This window comes from Sus scrofa, chromosome 3 (genome assembly GCF_054392235.1).
Source record: "Sus scrofa isolate SSC_HxYL_T2T_F1_AM1 chromosome 3, Sscrofa_HxYL_maternal_Yorkshire_Landrace_v2.0, whole genome shotgun sequence".
In the NCBI taxonomy this organism is placed as follows: Eukaryota; Metazoa; Chordata; class Mammalia; order Artiodactyla; family Suidae; genus Sus; species Sus scrofa.
In genome coordinates, this window is record NC_139385.1 from 80,767,190 (window position 1) to 80,782,816 (window position 15,627).

A 15,627-nucleotide genomic window follows, 5' to 3' on the forward strand; every position below is an offset into this window, starting at 1 on the left:
AGGGTGCTGCACCTGATTTTTTCTTCCTGGTTCCACTTGTGGGGCGCTTGTCCTGTGCCAGGCACTATGCTGGGCATTTTACACTCATTCTCATATGTAATCCTCATAGCGGCACTGAGGAATGGAGGTAATTACTGTATCCCCATCGAACAGGTGAGAAAACTGAAGCTGAAACAGTTGACAGAACAAGTGCTTAAGCACTGCCCCGTGAATTGTGACCAATAAGGGACGGGGGGGGGGGACTTGGGAGGGGGGCAAAGAAGGGACATTTGGGACTGTAAGAAGTTGAAACTGTCTCCTCAGAAGCAGCTTAGGGGTGAGAATGGGCGCGGTGACAGGGCCGGGCTGGAGCGGCAGTGTGCCTGGCGGTGATCCCTGGGCGGCGGGATTTTCCGGGCGCTGGGAATCTGGCGAGCCCGGTGGGGGCGGCAGGTGGGGCGGGGCCTCTCTGGGCCCGCCCCTTGCCCAGGTGAGGCGCCGGCTAGCAGGGCCGGAAGGGGTGACGCGCCCCCGCAGTGCTCGCTAGGTGTGGGGGTGCCCTGGCTTTCGGGCCAGGCCTGGTTGGCGCCCAGGACTGGCCCGGCGGGCCCGGCCTTTGGAGGGGGGTGGAGGGTGCCGCGCCCAGCCCGACCCAGGTGTCGTCTCCGGGGGCGGAGTTTGGGAACCGGGAGGTGGGAGATTCCCGACCGAACAAGCTGGCGGGCGCCTAGGGACAGAAGTCGACGGGACAAAGCAGAGCCGGGCGGAGCGGGGAGTGCAGAGGGTAGGCAAAGGCGCGGGGCCGCGAGCATGTTCTCCCGAAACCACCGGAGCCGGGTCACCGTGGCCAGGGGCTCCGCCCTGGAGATGGAGTTCAAACGCGGCCGTTTCCGACTCAGCCTCTTCAGCGACCCACCCGAGGTGAGAGACTCGCGCCCTTGCCTTCTCCCTGGGCTCCGGTAGCCCCGGCTGCCTGGGCTTCCCGCCCCCGCCCGAGCCCTCGCGCGCCTAGGGGCGGAGATGCCGCGGGTCGGGTAGAAACTAGTGGTTGTTGACTTTAAAACTCAGGCGCGGGCCATCTGCTCGTTCATCGGACCGTGCCCCCCCCAGACATTCCCTGGCCCACTTGGGGTGATTTGCCTCTGCCTGGAAAAACTTCAGGTTGCCTTCAATTTAAGGGGCTCTAGGCTCGATTCCCAAAATGTGCCTGGACCCCGGCCCCTCCCGGGGTTCTGGAGCAAAGGGCGATGTGCAACTGGGCGGGCTCTCACAGCTCTGACTCCTGGTCCGGGCGCCCACTCCTTCCCCGGCCTCCAGCCGCATCTGGGACAGCCTTCATGGACAATCTCGACTTCTTGGCCAGGGCCAGCCTCTTCACCGAAACCCTCCCCAACTGCTCCTCTGCGGCTGAGGGAGTCGGCAGTGAGAGGGTTCCTTATTAACGATTTGGGATGATTTCCCACGCTCAAACTTTCAGCCTCCTTTCCTGGGGCTTTAGAGGAGTCCATCACTCTACCACTCTACACATTGCCCAGGTCTGAGCGTCCCCCCACCCCGTACCTCCCTAAGGAAGCTGGGCAGGGCTGAAAGTTGTGAGGGTGAGCTAGGACTTAGCGGGCAAATAGCTCCCCAAGGTTAGCTCTCCTTCCCCGCGGGGCCTGGAAAGGGTTAAGTGAGGGGGACTTTCTCACTCCTCCGGCTGGGATTCCAGGCCTGGCTTCTGATCTTTCCCCCACAGCCTGCCCCAGAACAAAAGCTCTTTCACAGCCATGTCCCAGTGTCCCCGGCCTTCTCTGACTGACTCAGAGGCTAGCGGGCCTGGGGGAGAGGGCCTCTGTCAGGTCCGGTGCCAGCCACGCCGTGTGGGGCCAGTGTGGGAGAAGTGAGGGGCGAGGCCCGGGGACCAGGAGGAGGGGCCTGTGAGTTGGGGCCGCCCCCGGAGGAGCCGGGGCGGAGCCGTTGGGCCCCGGCTGAGTCGAGTGTGACTCCGTGGGCCTGGAGTTGGTGGGGGTGGGGGGGCGGTGGCAAAGCTGCAGCTGGCTGGGAATCGGGGCTGGTTTCCTGTCTGGAAGGGAAGGGGCCCGCAGAGGGGAGCGGGGGCAGCAGCAGCCAGGCACACCCCTGCCTTTCTCCCTCCCTCTCCTCTCTTCTCCTGGAAAAGCGAGGTAATTGTGAACCCGGGGTGGGGCTGGCTGGCTGGGGGCCCCTAGTTGGAAGAGGTGGCTCTGGGGGTGGGGCTGCATTTACCCCTCTGTCCCATTCCCTGGGCTCACTCAAGGCCTCACTTCTATCCCTTTTCTTCCTCAAACTAAGCCAGAACTCCTTCCGAAAAGCTCCAATCTCCTGACAAACCCCATGAACCTGCATGAAGTGTCCCCTCCCTGCCCCCGTCCAGTTGTGCCTGCCCCTCACGCCCTACCCGCACACAGATTCTCTGTCCGCCAGGCCAGGGGTGTGGGCGGGGGCTGGGGAGGGGCCAGAGTCGGAATGAAAGAGCCTTTTTCTTCCACAGCTGGGAGAACAGCTGCCACCAAAGCAAGACTGGACACTCTGTGCCCAGAGCCCCCGCTGCAGCTGGCCTCCTCGCCGGGGACCCTGCTCATCCTCACCTCGCTTTCCTTTCCTCCCATGCCTGGCTCCCACCAGGGCCCTGGAACAGCGGTAGGCAAGGAAAGTTTGTCACCGCAGCCAGAGGGGTCTAACGGGAGCGTAAGAGGGAAAGGGGCTGCCTCTGCCTTCTGCCCTCTGCCCAAGAACTGCCCACCTCTTTCAAGACCAGGGGATCAGCAGGAGGAGGGAGTGTGGGGCAGCGTGGTGCTTGCTCACCCCACCCCTCTGGAGGGGCCAACAGGGGAAGGGGCACCCGGGGGGCACAGAGATGCAGGACAGATTGCACATCCTGGAGGACCTGAATATGCTCTACATCCGGCAGATGGCGCTCAGCCTGGAGGTAACGCCCCCGCCCCTGGAGTTCACCTCCTCCACAGCCCCCCAGCCCCAGCCTCTGCCCTGTGCATTCCTGCTGGGCTGAGTGGGAGCCGGGCCTGCCCCAAATGGGGAGAGGGACAGGTGGTTCTGCATGTCCTTCGTTGGGTGCTATGTATGGACCCAGGCTCAGTTATGCCAATTAGGGGGCAACAGGGTCTTTATGCTTCTTTCTGGTGGCTCTGTGGGTGGGTGTGGATGCTTGTGCTGAGGTGGCGGAGGGCTCCTTTTAGGTATAGAAAGAAGAGAGGAGTTTATTAGGTATGGGAAGAGAGAGGTTTGTGGAAAGGATCTGACCTCACCACCGAAGGGGACGAGGAGTCTGGGTTGGGATGTAAGGATTCTCTGGGCCTGAAGATGGCAGGGCTGCTTATTCATTTCTTTATTCCTAATCACATTAGTTGAACACCTACTATATGCCAAGCTCCTTTCTAGATCTTGGGATACTTCAGTGAACCAAACGGAAGGGTCCATTCTATTGAGAGAACAGACAATAAACATGCATAAGTTCACAGGTGGGATCAATAAACATCGGGTAGGGGAGGCAGCATTATTATGACGGAGTCAGGGAAGGCCTCTGGGATCTCTGAGCTGTGACCAGAAGGATGTGAAGATTTGTGAAGTCTGGAGGAAGGGCTTTCCAGCAGAGGGCAGAGCAAGGGCAAATGCCCTTAATGAAAATGATGGTGTATATTTGGGAAAGATAGAGCCAATGTGGCTAAAACATAGTAGTTGGGGTCAAGCTGATAGGCAGGGGCCAGATTATGCAGGGCTTTCAGGGCCATGACAGGGGGACTTTAAGTGTGATGTTGGCCCATGGAAGGGTTTTAAACAGGGAACAGCTCATCCAATGCTTTAAAATGGTGGCTGTTGTGTTTATTTATTTATTTATTTTTCTTTTTGGCCACCCCATGGTGCCTGGAATTCTAGGGCAAGGGATCAGATTGGAGCCACAGTTGCAACCTACACCGCAGCTGTGGCAACAATGGATCTGCCTTTAACCCACTGTGTGGGGCAGGGATTGAACCTGCGTCCCAGCGCCCTGCCGCTGATTCCTGATTCCTGTTGCACCACAGCAGGAACTGCAGGGGCTGTTGTGTTTAAGGTGAATAGGCCAGGCAGGGGTCGGAGAGAGGAAGGCTGGCAAGAGAAGTAGAGGAAGAGCGCCAGCTAGGAGGTCGTATCTTTAGGGAAGTGGACCTGGTTATGTGGATTAAATGCTTATGTGGCAATAGGGAGAAGGGGGTGGATTTCAAATGATGTGGTAGATCCACTTGCTGATGGATTGGACATGAGGGTGAGGCAAAGAGAGGACTCCAGGATGATTCCCAGGTGTGTAGCCAAGCAGCTGGGCAGCGTGGTCATTGGTCATCTACTGAGATGGGCAAGGTAGAGGAAGCTGTGGAAGTGACTGCTTGGACCTGGCAGGGGGTTGCTGCTGAGGGAGGTCAGAGTCTAGCTCAGAAAAGCAATTTATGGCACAGGTGTCGCACCCTCACCCTGGTCCCACTCCCTAGCTCATGGTAGACATTACTAGTCAATCATGGCACTCTTCACCAACAACACCAAGTGTGGCCTCACAGTCTTTCTCAGCACAGCCTTGGCATAGGTTTTGCAGGTTGTGTCCTTTCATAAGGACACTGGGTAGCGGTGGGAATCCTGGCCTGGTAAGGAGGGGGCACCTTTATCTAATTTGTTTGTCTGGAAAGTGTAATTTTTTTTCTGAAATGCAGAAAGGTGCCCGAGGAGCCCATTAAGATTCTGACACTACCTATTGTCCTGTGTTGGTACATGAGATAAAAGCTATTTGCCTCCCCTGGCCCTCTGCACCAGCCATGTTACTAGTTACATGTGGCTATTTAAATTTAAAATTTAGTTAATTACAATGAGATAAAATAAAAAGTTTAGTTCCTTAATTACTCTAGCCACATCTCAAGCACTAGATGGCTACTGAACATTTCATCATTGCAGAAGATCTTATTGGACATGGCTGGTCTAGGTATGCAAATGTTTATATTCTGTATCCCACACCTTCTCTATAATTTTTCTTCATAGGAGCTCTGCCCAAGTTTTGGCACAGAGGCAGGGGCTTAGATTTTATTTCATCTCTTGTTCAGCCGTGGGCTGGTTGAAGGAGCTGTGTTCTTTCTCCATGAACCTCAGCAGTTCCCCAACCCCCATCCCATTGATCTTTCGGGGTTAGCAAGAAAGGTAGTCATGGAAGTGTAAATCTAAGAAGAGTCTCTGGAAGAGGCAACTTAAGCTGCAAGTAAAGGGGAGGTGGGAGTGCTGGGCCCACGCAGAGGTTAGTAGTTCTCAAATAGTGCTATGAAGGAAGTGGAATTAACCCCCCCCCCCCACTGGCAATTTACAAACTGAGGCTCCAGAGTTTAGTTAGTCAAGTTCCTAAGCTAGGATTTGAACTTAGCCCTTGTGGAGATTCTAAAGAGAACAGAAGGTGATGAGAACCAAAGCAGGAAGGTCAGATGCAGAAGAGAGTGGGAGGGACTGGAAAGGATGCCTAGAGCAGCCTAATGTGTTCTGGGGCTTCTGCCCATGACTCATCCTCTTTCAGCCCCTTGGGCCCTGACCCAGGTCGGCTGACATCCAACCTGACATCCAAGGCTCCTTCCCAGGAGAGTCCAGTGAAAACACTGCCTGCCTGGGGAGGGAGGGTGTGCGGTGGGGAGGGGGTGACATGGAGCTCTCCCTGTGGTAGGGAGATGGGGGTGAAACTCAGGGAACCTGAGCCTGAGTCAGGATTCCCGACTCTGTCCAAGGGTGGGAGGTTTCTAGAGCATCTTCCACCCTGGGGCTGGGGGAGTGGATTCTGACCGGGTTGGGGGACAGGGAGGGGGTGGTAGCCAGGGTGTCCGCACTCGGAATCCAGCTCGTCCACGCTGGACACAGCGACTTCTCTGCAGCCCCTTACTCCAGTGTATACACTCTCCCCTTCCCGCATGCTCCCAGCCAAGGAGCCACCTTGGAGGGTAACCGCCACACAGAGGGGGCTCCTGGCCTCCGGCAGCTCCGGAGCCTGGAGCCCTTTCCTGGGCGAGGCCAGTGCTCCTGGAGGTGCCGTCCCTCCGCAGCTCTGTGGTTCGCGCAGCCCAAGCCTAGCCGGCCAGGCGCACTGAGGGACGGAGGGACTGCCTGCGCTTCGGAGCCCCTTGGCCACTCTCGCGGCAGTTGGGAGCTGATGTCACCGGCGCCCGAGCGCCTTGGGCGGGGGCGGGGCTGCTCCCGGGCCACCCGGGCGGCTCCGGACAGCGCACTGCCTGCGTCGCGCCGCACGTGCCATGGACAGGGCTAGGGAAGGATCCGTGAGTGCTGGGGCCGGGACCCAGAGGCTAGTCAGCAGGGGGCTTGAGGACGCCGCTTGGCCCCAACCCCCCACACCTGTCTGGGGTGTTTGTGGCAGAAGCTGGATGCAGAATGGGATGGGGGTTGGCAAGCAGCAAAGTGGGACCCCGGGGCAGGCAGGCACGGTGGGGGTGGGGGCAGTTGTGTAGTCTGAGAGGGCTGCCTGGTGGAGAGGGGATTAGGGCCCAGGAAGCCTATTTCTGAAGGGTCAGGAAGGGAAACGTGGATAGTGAGAGTGGTGTGAGGTGAGGGGTGATGACAGTCTGGTCCAGCCCATGTAGGGAAGGAAGAATCTGCAGGAAGGCTGGGCAAGGCAATTCCCGGAAGCAGGGATTTAGGGTGCTCAGGTTTTGGAGACTTGACTCACCAGGGACGGAAGCAAGGGCACAGTGTGGAAGAGTGCTGGTGTGTGGGAGAAGACAGGTTTTAGTTTCCCACAGTCACATTCACATTCCTCTTCCAACCCGGTGGCTCCACTGAGCTTGCCTTCTGATTCCTACCAACAGGGTTAGTCCTCTCTGAAGCCTTCCCCATCACCTCATCCAGGAGCAAATAGGGTCTGTTTGCTGTGAGTGTGTTTGTGCCATGACCTGGCACTTAAGGCGCAGCCATTAATGCCTGCATATCTCACCTCCCAGATGTGGAGACTTGGACCACAGAGGGAGGCTCCAGTGTTACTAAGTGAATGCTACTGGGGCTGAAATAGCGTCGTTAAAATAAACACCTCCACCATTCATGTACACCATAGGCTGGGCATTGTGCTGAGTGCCTGCTCAGCTCCTCCTTCCTGACCTCCTGCTTCACCTGCCTCCCCATCCCCATCCCTTGCCTCTGTCCCCACCTCCCAAACTCAAGGGGGCCAGCAGGTCCCCAGATTTGGGGTGTGTAGTGCATTCTGTTCAGCATGAGCAAACACAGCAGGTAGTATGCTCCTTCTCCACTGACCCCTTCCCAACTAGATGTTCTCTCTCATCTTGCGAATCTTTGGGGTAGACCAGGATGGACTTTACTATCTGTGGTCATTCTCAGCCTGGGTTGCACCTCAGAGTCCCTTGGAGAATTTTCCGAAAAAGGCAAATGCCCCTGTCTTAGAGATTCTTATTCTGCTAGTTTGAGGTGAGGCCTGGTGATTTTTTTTTTAAACTCAGAAGATTTAATTTTTTAAAAGGTAACAATTTCTAACAGGGCCATAGTAAAGAAGAGTATTATACAAAGTATCATAAATTGGTTTTCCATTTCTGGCTCCCAGAGCTACAACTACTACTATTTTATGCATATCTAAGGAGATATCTATATCTATCTATATCTATTTTTTGCATAAATGGTAGCATGCTATAATACTGTTCTACTTTATCTCACTTCATATATTTTGAAGATTTTTTCATTTTTGCACATCTACCTTACTCTTTAATGTCTGCAATATTCTATGTTCTGTGGTATAGACAGCCTATAACTTATTTAACCAATACCCTATTGAAGGACTTTTTAACATTCTAATTTAATTTTTAATGTTTTTGGCTGCACCTGCACCATGTGGAAGTTCCTAGGCCAGGGAGCAAACCTGCGCCACAGCAGTGATCCAGACTGCTGCAGTGGCAATGCAGTGCCACAAGAGAACTCCAAAGGACTTTTAATATTGTGTTTAAAATGATGCTGCAATAAATATGGTTCTGCCCACAAGTGTAACTATATCTTTAGGATAAACTCCTAGACATTGGCTAGCTGGATTAAAGGACATGTGAATTTGTAGGTTTCACAGATTTTCCCAAATTGCACTCGAAAGAGGCTGAAAAAAATTATACTCCCAGAGGGCATCTATATTTTTTACAATGCTTCTCTGCTTAATCCTGGGCAGCTGAAGCTGAGACTCAACTCTTGCCTTAAACACGTTCCTTTCACTTTCTAGTAGGTGACAGCCCACTTGGGGATTGAAGGGTGCTCCAGCCTGTCCCCTGACTGACATGTCCTTCTCATCCTTCTCCCGACTCCGGCTAGGACACAGAGTTGCAGAGAAAGCTAGACCATGAGATCCGGATGAGGGAAGGGGCCTGTAAGCTGCTGGCAGCCTGCTCCCAGCGAGAGCAGGCTCTGGAGGCCACCAAGAGCCTGCTGGTGTGCAACAGCCGCATCCTCAGCTACATGGGCGAGCTTCAGCGGCGCAAGGAGGCGCAGGTGCTGGGGAAGACAGGCCGGCGGTGAGCAAGGGGGGAGGCGAGGCTTTATGGGGGGTAGCAGTGCAGTGTGTACATGGACTGCCCTGAAGCTGGCTTCTTCATGAAGACTTACCACGGGCCTGGAAGACACCTTGGCGTCCTGCCACCACAGTGTGCTGCTCAGAGGTGTGCTAGTGAATTGCTAGGGCTGAGCTCAGGAAAGCAGTGTGTCTGGTGAAAGGCTGGCAGTCTGAGGGCTAGTAATGCAAAAGCCCTAATCTGCAAAGCCCTGCCTGTGATCTAATGAGGCGGGCTGCCTGGCTTCTGGAAACCTAGTTTCCTCCAAGCTAGTTTACCGAATGGCCAATCTGCTAAATGGCCAATTTATTGTAACTGACAACAGTTCACTGTACCTGGGGTTTGCCTCATCCGAGGTAGGGATTGGGAAGGGAAATAAAAAACATAATAAGGGAACGCCTACCCATCCACGTAATTAGACTGTGCATTCTAAACAGACTCACCTCTTAGATGTGAAGCCCAGCCTACCCTGACCATAGACTCTGCTGATCTGACAAATCTGCAGTGAAATGGTTGAGGCGATGGCTCTGGTAAAACTACAACGTGGGAGAAAATATTTGGAAAATTGATTATTCTGAGAACTGGCCATTTTTGATAAACTGGTCATTTTGAAAACTGGCTTGTGGCAAAGTAGCCTGCTTGGCCCCACAAGGCTGAGTGCCGAGAAGGTCCGGGCCCCTCACTGGCAGAGTGTCCATCCCAGCTCAGCCGGGAAGGCTGACACAAGAAGAGGCTGCCAGGAGCCCTCCAGAGCTCACCCAGGAAGACACCAGGGGAAGGAGGAAAGCTTCAGTTGCTGCTCCATAAAGTTGAAGGAAGGGCCAGCAGGCATGGGGACAGCTCCTACTATGACTTTTCTATCTTGTGAGAGGGGACCATTGAAGGCTCTGCCCTGCCCAATGGGTCACACACAGAGGGCCCACACACAGGGCCCACACACAGAGTGGGATGTGAAGTACACCCCAAGTCCCTGGCAGCCAAACACACTGCCGTCAGTGCCACATCAGTTAGTCACTAATTTCACTGTGATGAATCATGAATTAGTATAGCTAAGCTGGCCATCACCTGAGGAGAGGGATACTTGCTCAATTGGGTCCTAAGGATGGGTGGGGAGGGGAGGAAGGTGGATGTCCCCCCCTTCAGTGGGGGGACTGGGGAACTCGGGCCACTGGGAAGGTTTGGCCCATTAGCCAGGAGGATAGAGGGGAAATCAAAGCTCAGGGGAGGACAGAGAGAGGTTCGTGGCAAATGGAACACAAATGCTCCATACTGAGGTTCTTGATTTTCTGGCTGCCAGTACCCTCTTTTATCAAAGTGATGAGATGGTGGAGACAAGTAGCCTCCTTTATTGTTAAAAAGAGAGACTTGGAGTTCCCGTTGTGGCTCAGTGGCTAATGAATCTGACTAGGAACCATGAGGTTTCGGGTTCAATCCCTGGCCTTGCTCAGTGGGTTAAGGATCTGGCGTTGCCGTGAGCTGTGGTGTAGGTCACAGACACGGCTCGGATCCCGCATTGCTGTGGCTGTGGCAAAGTCTGGCAGCTACAGCTCCGATTCAACCCCTAGCCAGGGAACCTCCATATGCCATGGATGCGGCCCCAGAAAAGTCAAAAAACAAAGAAACAAAAACAACAAGAAAAAACGAGAGAGCCTGCAAAATCCTGCAAGCCTGGGGATTAATGGAGAAGAGTCCTTGAAAGGGAGCCTCTCTCTGGGCACCTGTCTCCTCAAGCCCCTCTTGTCCCTGGCAGGGTCTGGGCAGGTGGTCAGGGAGGGTGCTTGTGGGGGGTGGCCCAAGCTTTACTGTGTGTGAACTTAGTGCCTCTAGCATTCCCAAGCCCAGTGACTCGTGGGTTCAGTTGACAACTCTCTCTAACAGTGTCTCAGCTCTGCCCTATCAGCCAGGCTGGGATCTGGTGACTGGGCCCTGGGCAGGGGTGTCCTAGAGCCCTTGGGAACCAGAGCCAGAGAGAACAGTGTCTCTAGGATGTTGTGATTTGCCCACAGGCCTTCTGACAGTGGGCCACCCTCTGAACGCTCCCCCTGCCGCGGCCGGGTCTGCATTTCTGGTAAGAAGCACAAGTACCCCAGCTGTTGGCACTCCTTGCCCAACGACAAGATCTCCTGCCCCGTCTCAACCTCCGTTCCTACCCCTCTGCCCCTTAGACCTGCGGATCCCACTCATGTGGAAGGACACAGAATATTTCAAGAACAAAGGCGGTGAGTTCCATACATGCTGGGACCAACTGAAGGGAGGGGCCCTGAGATGGGAGGCCCCTGTGGGGCACACCTTTACCCGTTCTGTCCTCCGTCCCTAGACCTGCACCGCTGGGCTGTGTTCTTGCTGCTGCAGATCGGGGAGCACATCCAGGACACGGAGATGGTCCTGGTGGACAGGACCCTCACAGATGTCTCCTTTCAGAGCAACGTGCTCTTGTGAGGACCTCATCCCTGGGGCTCCCGCCTGTCTCCGCTGCTCTGGGGGGTGCCAGCGGACGGGAGACATCCCCGTGTGCCCTGTGCTTGCGCCACATCCACCCTCCTCCCCAGCCCCCAGCCTTCCCCTGGACCATCCTGCTTTCTTCATCCCATCCCTGTAGTGCCGAGGCAGGGCCAGACTTCGAACTTCGACTGGAGCTGTATGGGGCCTGCGTGGAAGAGGAGGGAGCCCTGGCTGGAGCGCCCAAGAGGCTGGCCACCAAACTCAGCAGCTCCCTGGGTCGCTCCTCAGGGAGGCGTGTTCGGGCATCGCTGGAGATGGCAGGGGGGTCAGGGAGCAGTCCCATCCTGCTCCCCACCCCCGCTGTGGGGTAAGGCCCCACATTCCTCCACTGCCCTCAGGTGACCTCTGCCCTGTGCTGAGTGTGCAGAACCTATTCCTCACTGCTCCCAGGACACACAGGCAGATGTGAATGAGCGGTGGCTACGTAGCTGGGAGGCACTGCCGCCTGTACCTCAGGGCTGGGCCCAAGGCAGATGAGAAGACCAACAGGAATGCAGGAAGAGCTAGGCTCCCGGGTCTTCACTTTTTTGCAGCAGCTAATACATCTCATGTTGCTAGAACAGTGTGCCCTGGTTGAAGCAGGGTAGCCTGGGTCCTGTGATGGCATCTACAAGTACCTGGAGGCACCAAGTGGAACCACAGGGCCTCTGATGAGCAGTTTGAGACCCTTGTGGGTAATGAACAGAGTGCTGATTTTGGAGACAGACATAAATTTGAATTCCAACTCCACCAGCTAAGCTATATTTTGGGTAGATTTCTTAACCTCATTAAGCCGAAAGCTGCCTCATCTAATAACTAAAGGATGCCACCAACCTCACAGGACTGTTGTGGGAATACAGCGGGATAACATGTTTCCTTTCCTTTCCTTTTATTTTTTAAAATCTTTTTAGGTCCACACTCGCAGCATATGGAAGTTCCCAGGCTAGGGGTCCAATTAGAGCTGTAGCTGCCAGCCTAGGCCACAGCCACAGCAACGCCAGATCTGAGCCACATCTGAGACCCACACCGCAGCTCACGGCAACACAGGATCCTTAACCCACTGAGCGAGGCCAGGGATTGAACCCGCGTCCTCATGGATGCTAGTCAGATTCTTTTCTGCTGAGCCACAACGAATGGAACTCCAGGATAACATATTACAAGCACAGAACCCGCACTTAGCAGGAGTGCAGTAGATGTCTGCTCCCACCCCTGTGGGGGAGGCAAGCTAGTTTTCTGTAGGGGGCCTGAGCAATGGGCATACCCCCCCCCCACCTCCCCCGGGCTGAGAACTCCTGCCCTGCAGCACGGCCCTCACTGGCTGCTTCCCGCTTCTCTGTCCCACAGCGGTCCCCGTTACCACCTCCTGGCTCACACCACGCTCACCCTGGCCGAGGTGCAGGATGGGTTCCGCACACATGACCTCACCCTCGCCAGTCCGGGTGAGTATGTATGTACGTGGAGGCTGCCGGATGGTGAGAAGAGGGGCCGCTGGATGGTCCCCTTCACATTCCCCATCCTCACCCTGCACTTCCTCCTCCCCCAGAGGAGAACCCTGCCTGGCTGCCCCTTTATGGTAGCGTGTGTTGCCGCCTGGTGGCTCAGCCTCTCTGCATGACTCAGCCTACAGCGAGTGGTCCCCTCAGGGTGCAGGTGAGGGGCCCTGAGGAGTGGAAGGGGACGGGGAAAAGGCAGAGGAGACCTGGATGACCTAGGGATCAAAGAACTACTGAGAAGGCGAGATTTGGATGGAGGAAGGAGGGATATGGCAAGACAGGAGGAGGAGCAGGCAGGAGGGGGGCAGACAGGAGCAGCTTCTCTGTGGGGGGCTGGGGAGAAGGGTGTTGGGGGTGCTAGTCCCCTAGGAAACCTTGAGTCATTTATGCAGCAAGCTGGGGAGCTGCAGGACTGGGTGCGAGTGCATGGAGTCCTGAAAGGCACAAACCTCTTCTGTTACCGGCAACCTGAAGACACAGACACTGGGGAAGAGCCGCTGTTTACTATTGGGATCAACAAGGTGATGAGTCCCTGGTGGTGAAGCCACCAGGTGCCAGGGTTTGGGAGCCTCTCCTTCAGGCCCCAGGAGGGTGGGCACAGAGAGATCAAAGCCAGCCTCCTGCTCTGAAGAGCACCACACCCAGCTTCTGGGTCAGGGATGCTGAGGGGACCGTATTCTCTCCAAGCATCACTGGAAAATGACCATCCCTTCTACTCACCAACCTCCACCCCCGCCGAGCCTCAGAAAGGGCCCTCTAGCCAGTTCAGGACTTCTCAGCCTCCTTCCATCTTTCTCCTCGGACACCAACCTGCACCTCCTTCACCTTCCCTGGTTTCCTCTCCCAAGGACCCCCTTTGTTTCTCAGCCCTTCTGCTGGCGTTGCTGCTGACTGTTACAGAAGTATGGAGGGCCCTCAGGCCTCAGCGTTCCCCTGCCTGCTCGGCCCCTCTTTCTCTGTTTCCATCTGCTCCTCTTTCCCTGGCTGAGGACCACCTGTCTCATCCCAGTGCTTTCCTGCCATTTCTTCCCATCTGGTCAGTAGGAGGCAAATGAGAGGGCTTAGTGAAAGCCCCGCAAACTCCTCCTTCTAAGGCAGGGATGACCAAGTCTGCCTGATGTCACTGCTGACTGTGACCAAGCTGACGGTGTAAAGAGACCCCATCTTTCTCCTGCAGGAGACGCGAGTCCGGGCAGGGGAGCTGGACCAGGCAGCGGGCCGGCCTTTCACCCTGAGCATCAGTAACCAGTATGGGGAGGACGAGGTGACACACACCCTTCAGGCAGAGAGTCGGGGAGCCCTGCAGAGCTGGATGGAGGCTCTGTGGCAGCTTTTCTTTGACATGAGTAAGAGGAGGAGCCTGGCTCGAGCCTTTGGGTAGGATTGGGGCTTGTCATTTTTACCAGAAGCCTCTATTTCGAGAAAGTGTGGAAGGGAATGCAGGAGGGGAGAGGGGGGCCTGGCCCTGTCACAGTCCTCCCCCACCCACCCCAATCAGTGCTCTCCCTCCAGGCCAGTGGAAGCAGTGCTGTGATGAGCTAATGAAAATTGAAACCCCTGCTCCCCGGAAACCACCCCAAGTACTGGCCAAGCAGGGGTCCCTGTACCATGAAATGGGTGAGTAGATGTGCACTCCGGACTCCTCACGGGAAGCGGGGTCGGGGACTTCAAGGGAACCCAGATAATGGAAACAGAGAGAAAGCATACTTTGGGCCAAGGCAGAACTCTGGGGCCCTAGTTCCACCCAGTCTTCCTTTCTCTTTCTCAACTCTTCTTAAAACCGCTTCCACCAAAGTTCAAAACAAATCCCCACAGAACCAGAGTCATTTCATGGATTTTTCCCCTAATTTCTTCTTTTCTGTTTCCCTTTCTGTATGCGGATTCCTGTCTCTTCCTCTGGCCCTTCGCCTGCCTGGCACTGCTTTCATTCTCCTCCTCTTTCTCATTTCTTTACCCCCTCCTGCCCACCCCCCTCTCCCTGCCACCCGGTCCCCTCCATGTCCCATAGTCTTATCAGAACCTGTGGCTCCAGGGGGCCCAGGTGAGGGGCTGCTCCTGCAGGATAATGCAATCTCGGCTGAGATCCAGGCTTTGCTTTCCTCTTATTATAGTGACAGGTGATGCTCAGGGCTGAGGAGGCCTGGGGCCTAAGCTCTGACTAGCCCCCTCCCCTCAATCCCTTCCTGGTGCCACAGCTATTGAGCCGCTAGATGACATCGCAGCCGTGACAGACATCCTGGCTCAGCGGGAGGGCGCGAGGCTGGAGCCGCCCCCGCCCTGGCTAGCAATGTTTACAGACCAGCCTGCCCTGCCTGGCCCCTGCTCGCCTGCTTCAGCGGCCCCCACCCCGGCCCGGACCCATTCCCATTCCTGGGGGAGACCCCGAACGTTCTCCCTGGATGCTGTCCCGCCAGACCACTCCCCTGGGGCTTCTCGCTCGGTTGCCCCTCTCCCCTCGCAGCGGCCCCCACGGTCCAGAGGTCTCTGCAGCCAAGGCCCGCCCCACACTTGGCTCCAGTCACCAGTGTGAGAGAGGAGGGTGCTGGCACCAGGATCTGGCCAGAGGTGGAGATGATCTGTGCACGGCTGGACTCTGGATTCGGCGCTGTTTGGAGCAGGTTGGCCAGCTGGGCCTCCCTTTCCTCTGCTGGACTGGGGGTAGGCTGCGGAGGGGGAGCAGAAGCCCCTCTTAACCTGTGGTTGCCATGGTGCTGAGGGACTCATTCCCAGGGCTGGCTGGGATCCCCTAAACCCTTCCTGGGAGAAAACTGGAAGCAACCCCGCCCTTCCTCCCTGCACTAACTAGCTTTGAGGATGGCACTGAAGAGCTTTGGGAGGAACGCACCTCCCTTGTGACTCCCCCATCAACCATTAAAGTTATTTAACAGCAGCCTTCACCGGTTTGTTTGTTTGTTTTGTGTTTTTACATCCACACCCTCGGCCTATGGAGGTTCCCAGGCTAGGGGTCGAATCCGAATCAGAGCTGCAGCTGAGGCCTATGCCACAGACATGGCAACACTGTATCCAAGCCACAACTGTGACCTACCCCACAACCTGTGGCAACAATGGATCCTTAACCCACTGAGGCCAGGCAT

The 15,627-nt window shown here is 56.0% G+C and overlaps 1 protein-coding gene across 15 annotated transcripts; it reads left to right on the forward strand.

The window, feature by feature from the left end:
* The first annotated feature begins 661 nt into the window (after positions 1-661).
* Positions 662-15,422, forward strand: RTKN (rhotekin). 15 transcript variants are annotated; one of them, XM_021087344.2, is made up of 13 exons: positions 662-900; positions 2,492-2,929; positions 8,323-8,522; positions 10,565-10,626; positions 10,724-10,777; positions 10,876-10,993; positions 11,158-11,367; positions 12,384-12,478; positions 12,583-12,689; positions 12,925-13,053; positions 13,710-13,878; positions 14,045-14,149; positions 14,728-15,422. In XM_021087344.2, the coding sequence occupies exons 2-13, from the start codon at positions 2,858-2,860 to the stop codon at positions 15,060-15,062; spliced, it is 1,656 nt and encodes a 551-aa protein (XP_020943003.1). In that variant the 5' UTR covers positions 662-900; positions 2,492-2,857; the 3' UTR covers positions 15,063-15,422. The 15 variants fall into 15 exon arrangements, 13 of the variants coding, with proteins under 13 accessions (XP_020943003.1, XP_020943000.1, XP_084875012.1 ...); XM_021087343.2 differs by lacking the exon at positions 662-900 and adding an exon at positions 2,065-2,144; XM_085018885.1 differs by lacking the exon at positions 662-900 and adding an exon at positions 2,065-2,144 and having other exon boundaries at positions 8,323-8,499.
* The last annotated feature ends 205 nt before the right edge of the window (positions 15,423-15,627 follow it).

Bases quoted from the DNA above. Each gene is read 5' to 3' on its own strand.
- RTKN (XM_021087341.2), top strand. From the start codon at position 790: ATGTTCTCCCGAAACCACCGGAGCCGGGTCACCGTGGCCAGGGGCTCC. The intron at 11,368-12,383 runs GTAAGGCCCCAC...TCTGTCCCACAG, and splicing joins CTCCCCACCCCCGCTGTGGG to CGGTCCCCGTTACCACCTCC. The intron at 13,054-13,709 runs GTGATGAGTCCC...TTTCTCCTGCAG, and splicing joins TTACTATTGGGATCAACAAG to GAGACGCGAGTCCGGGCAGG.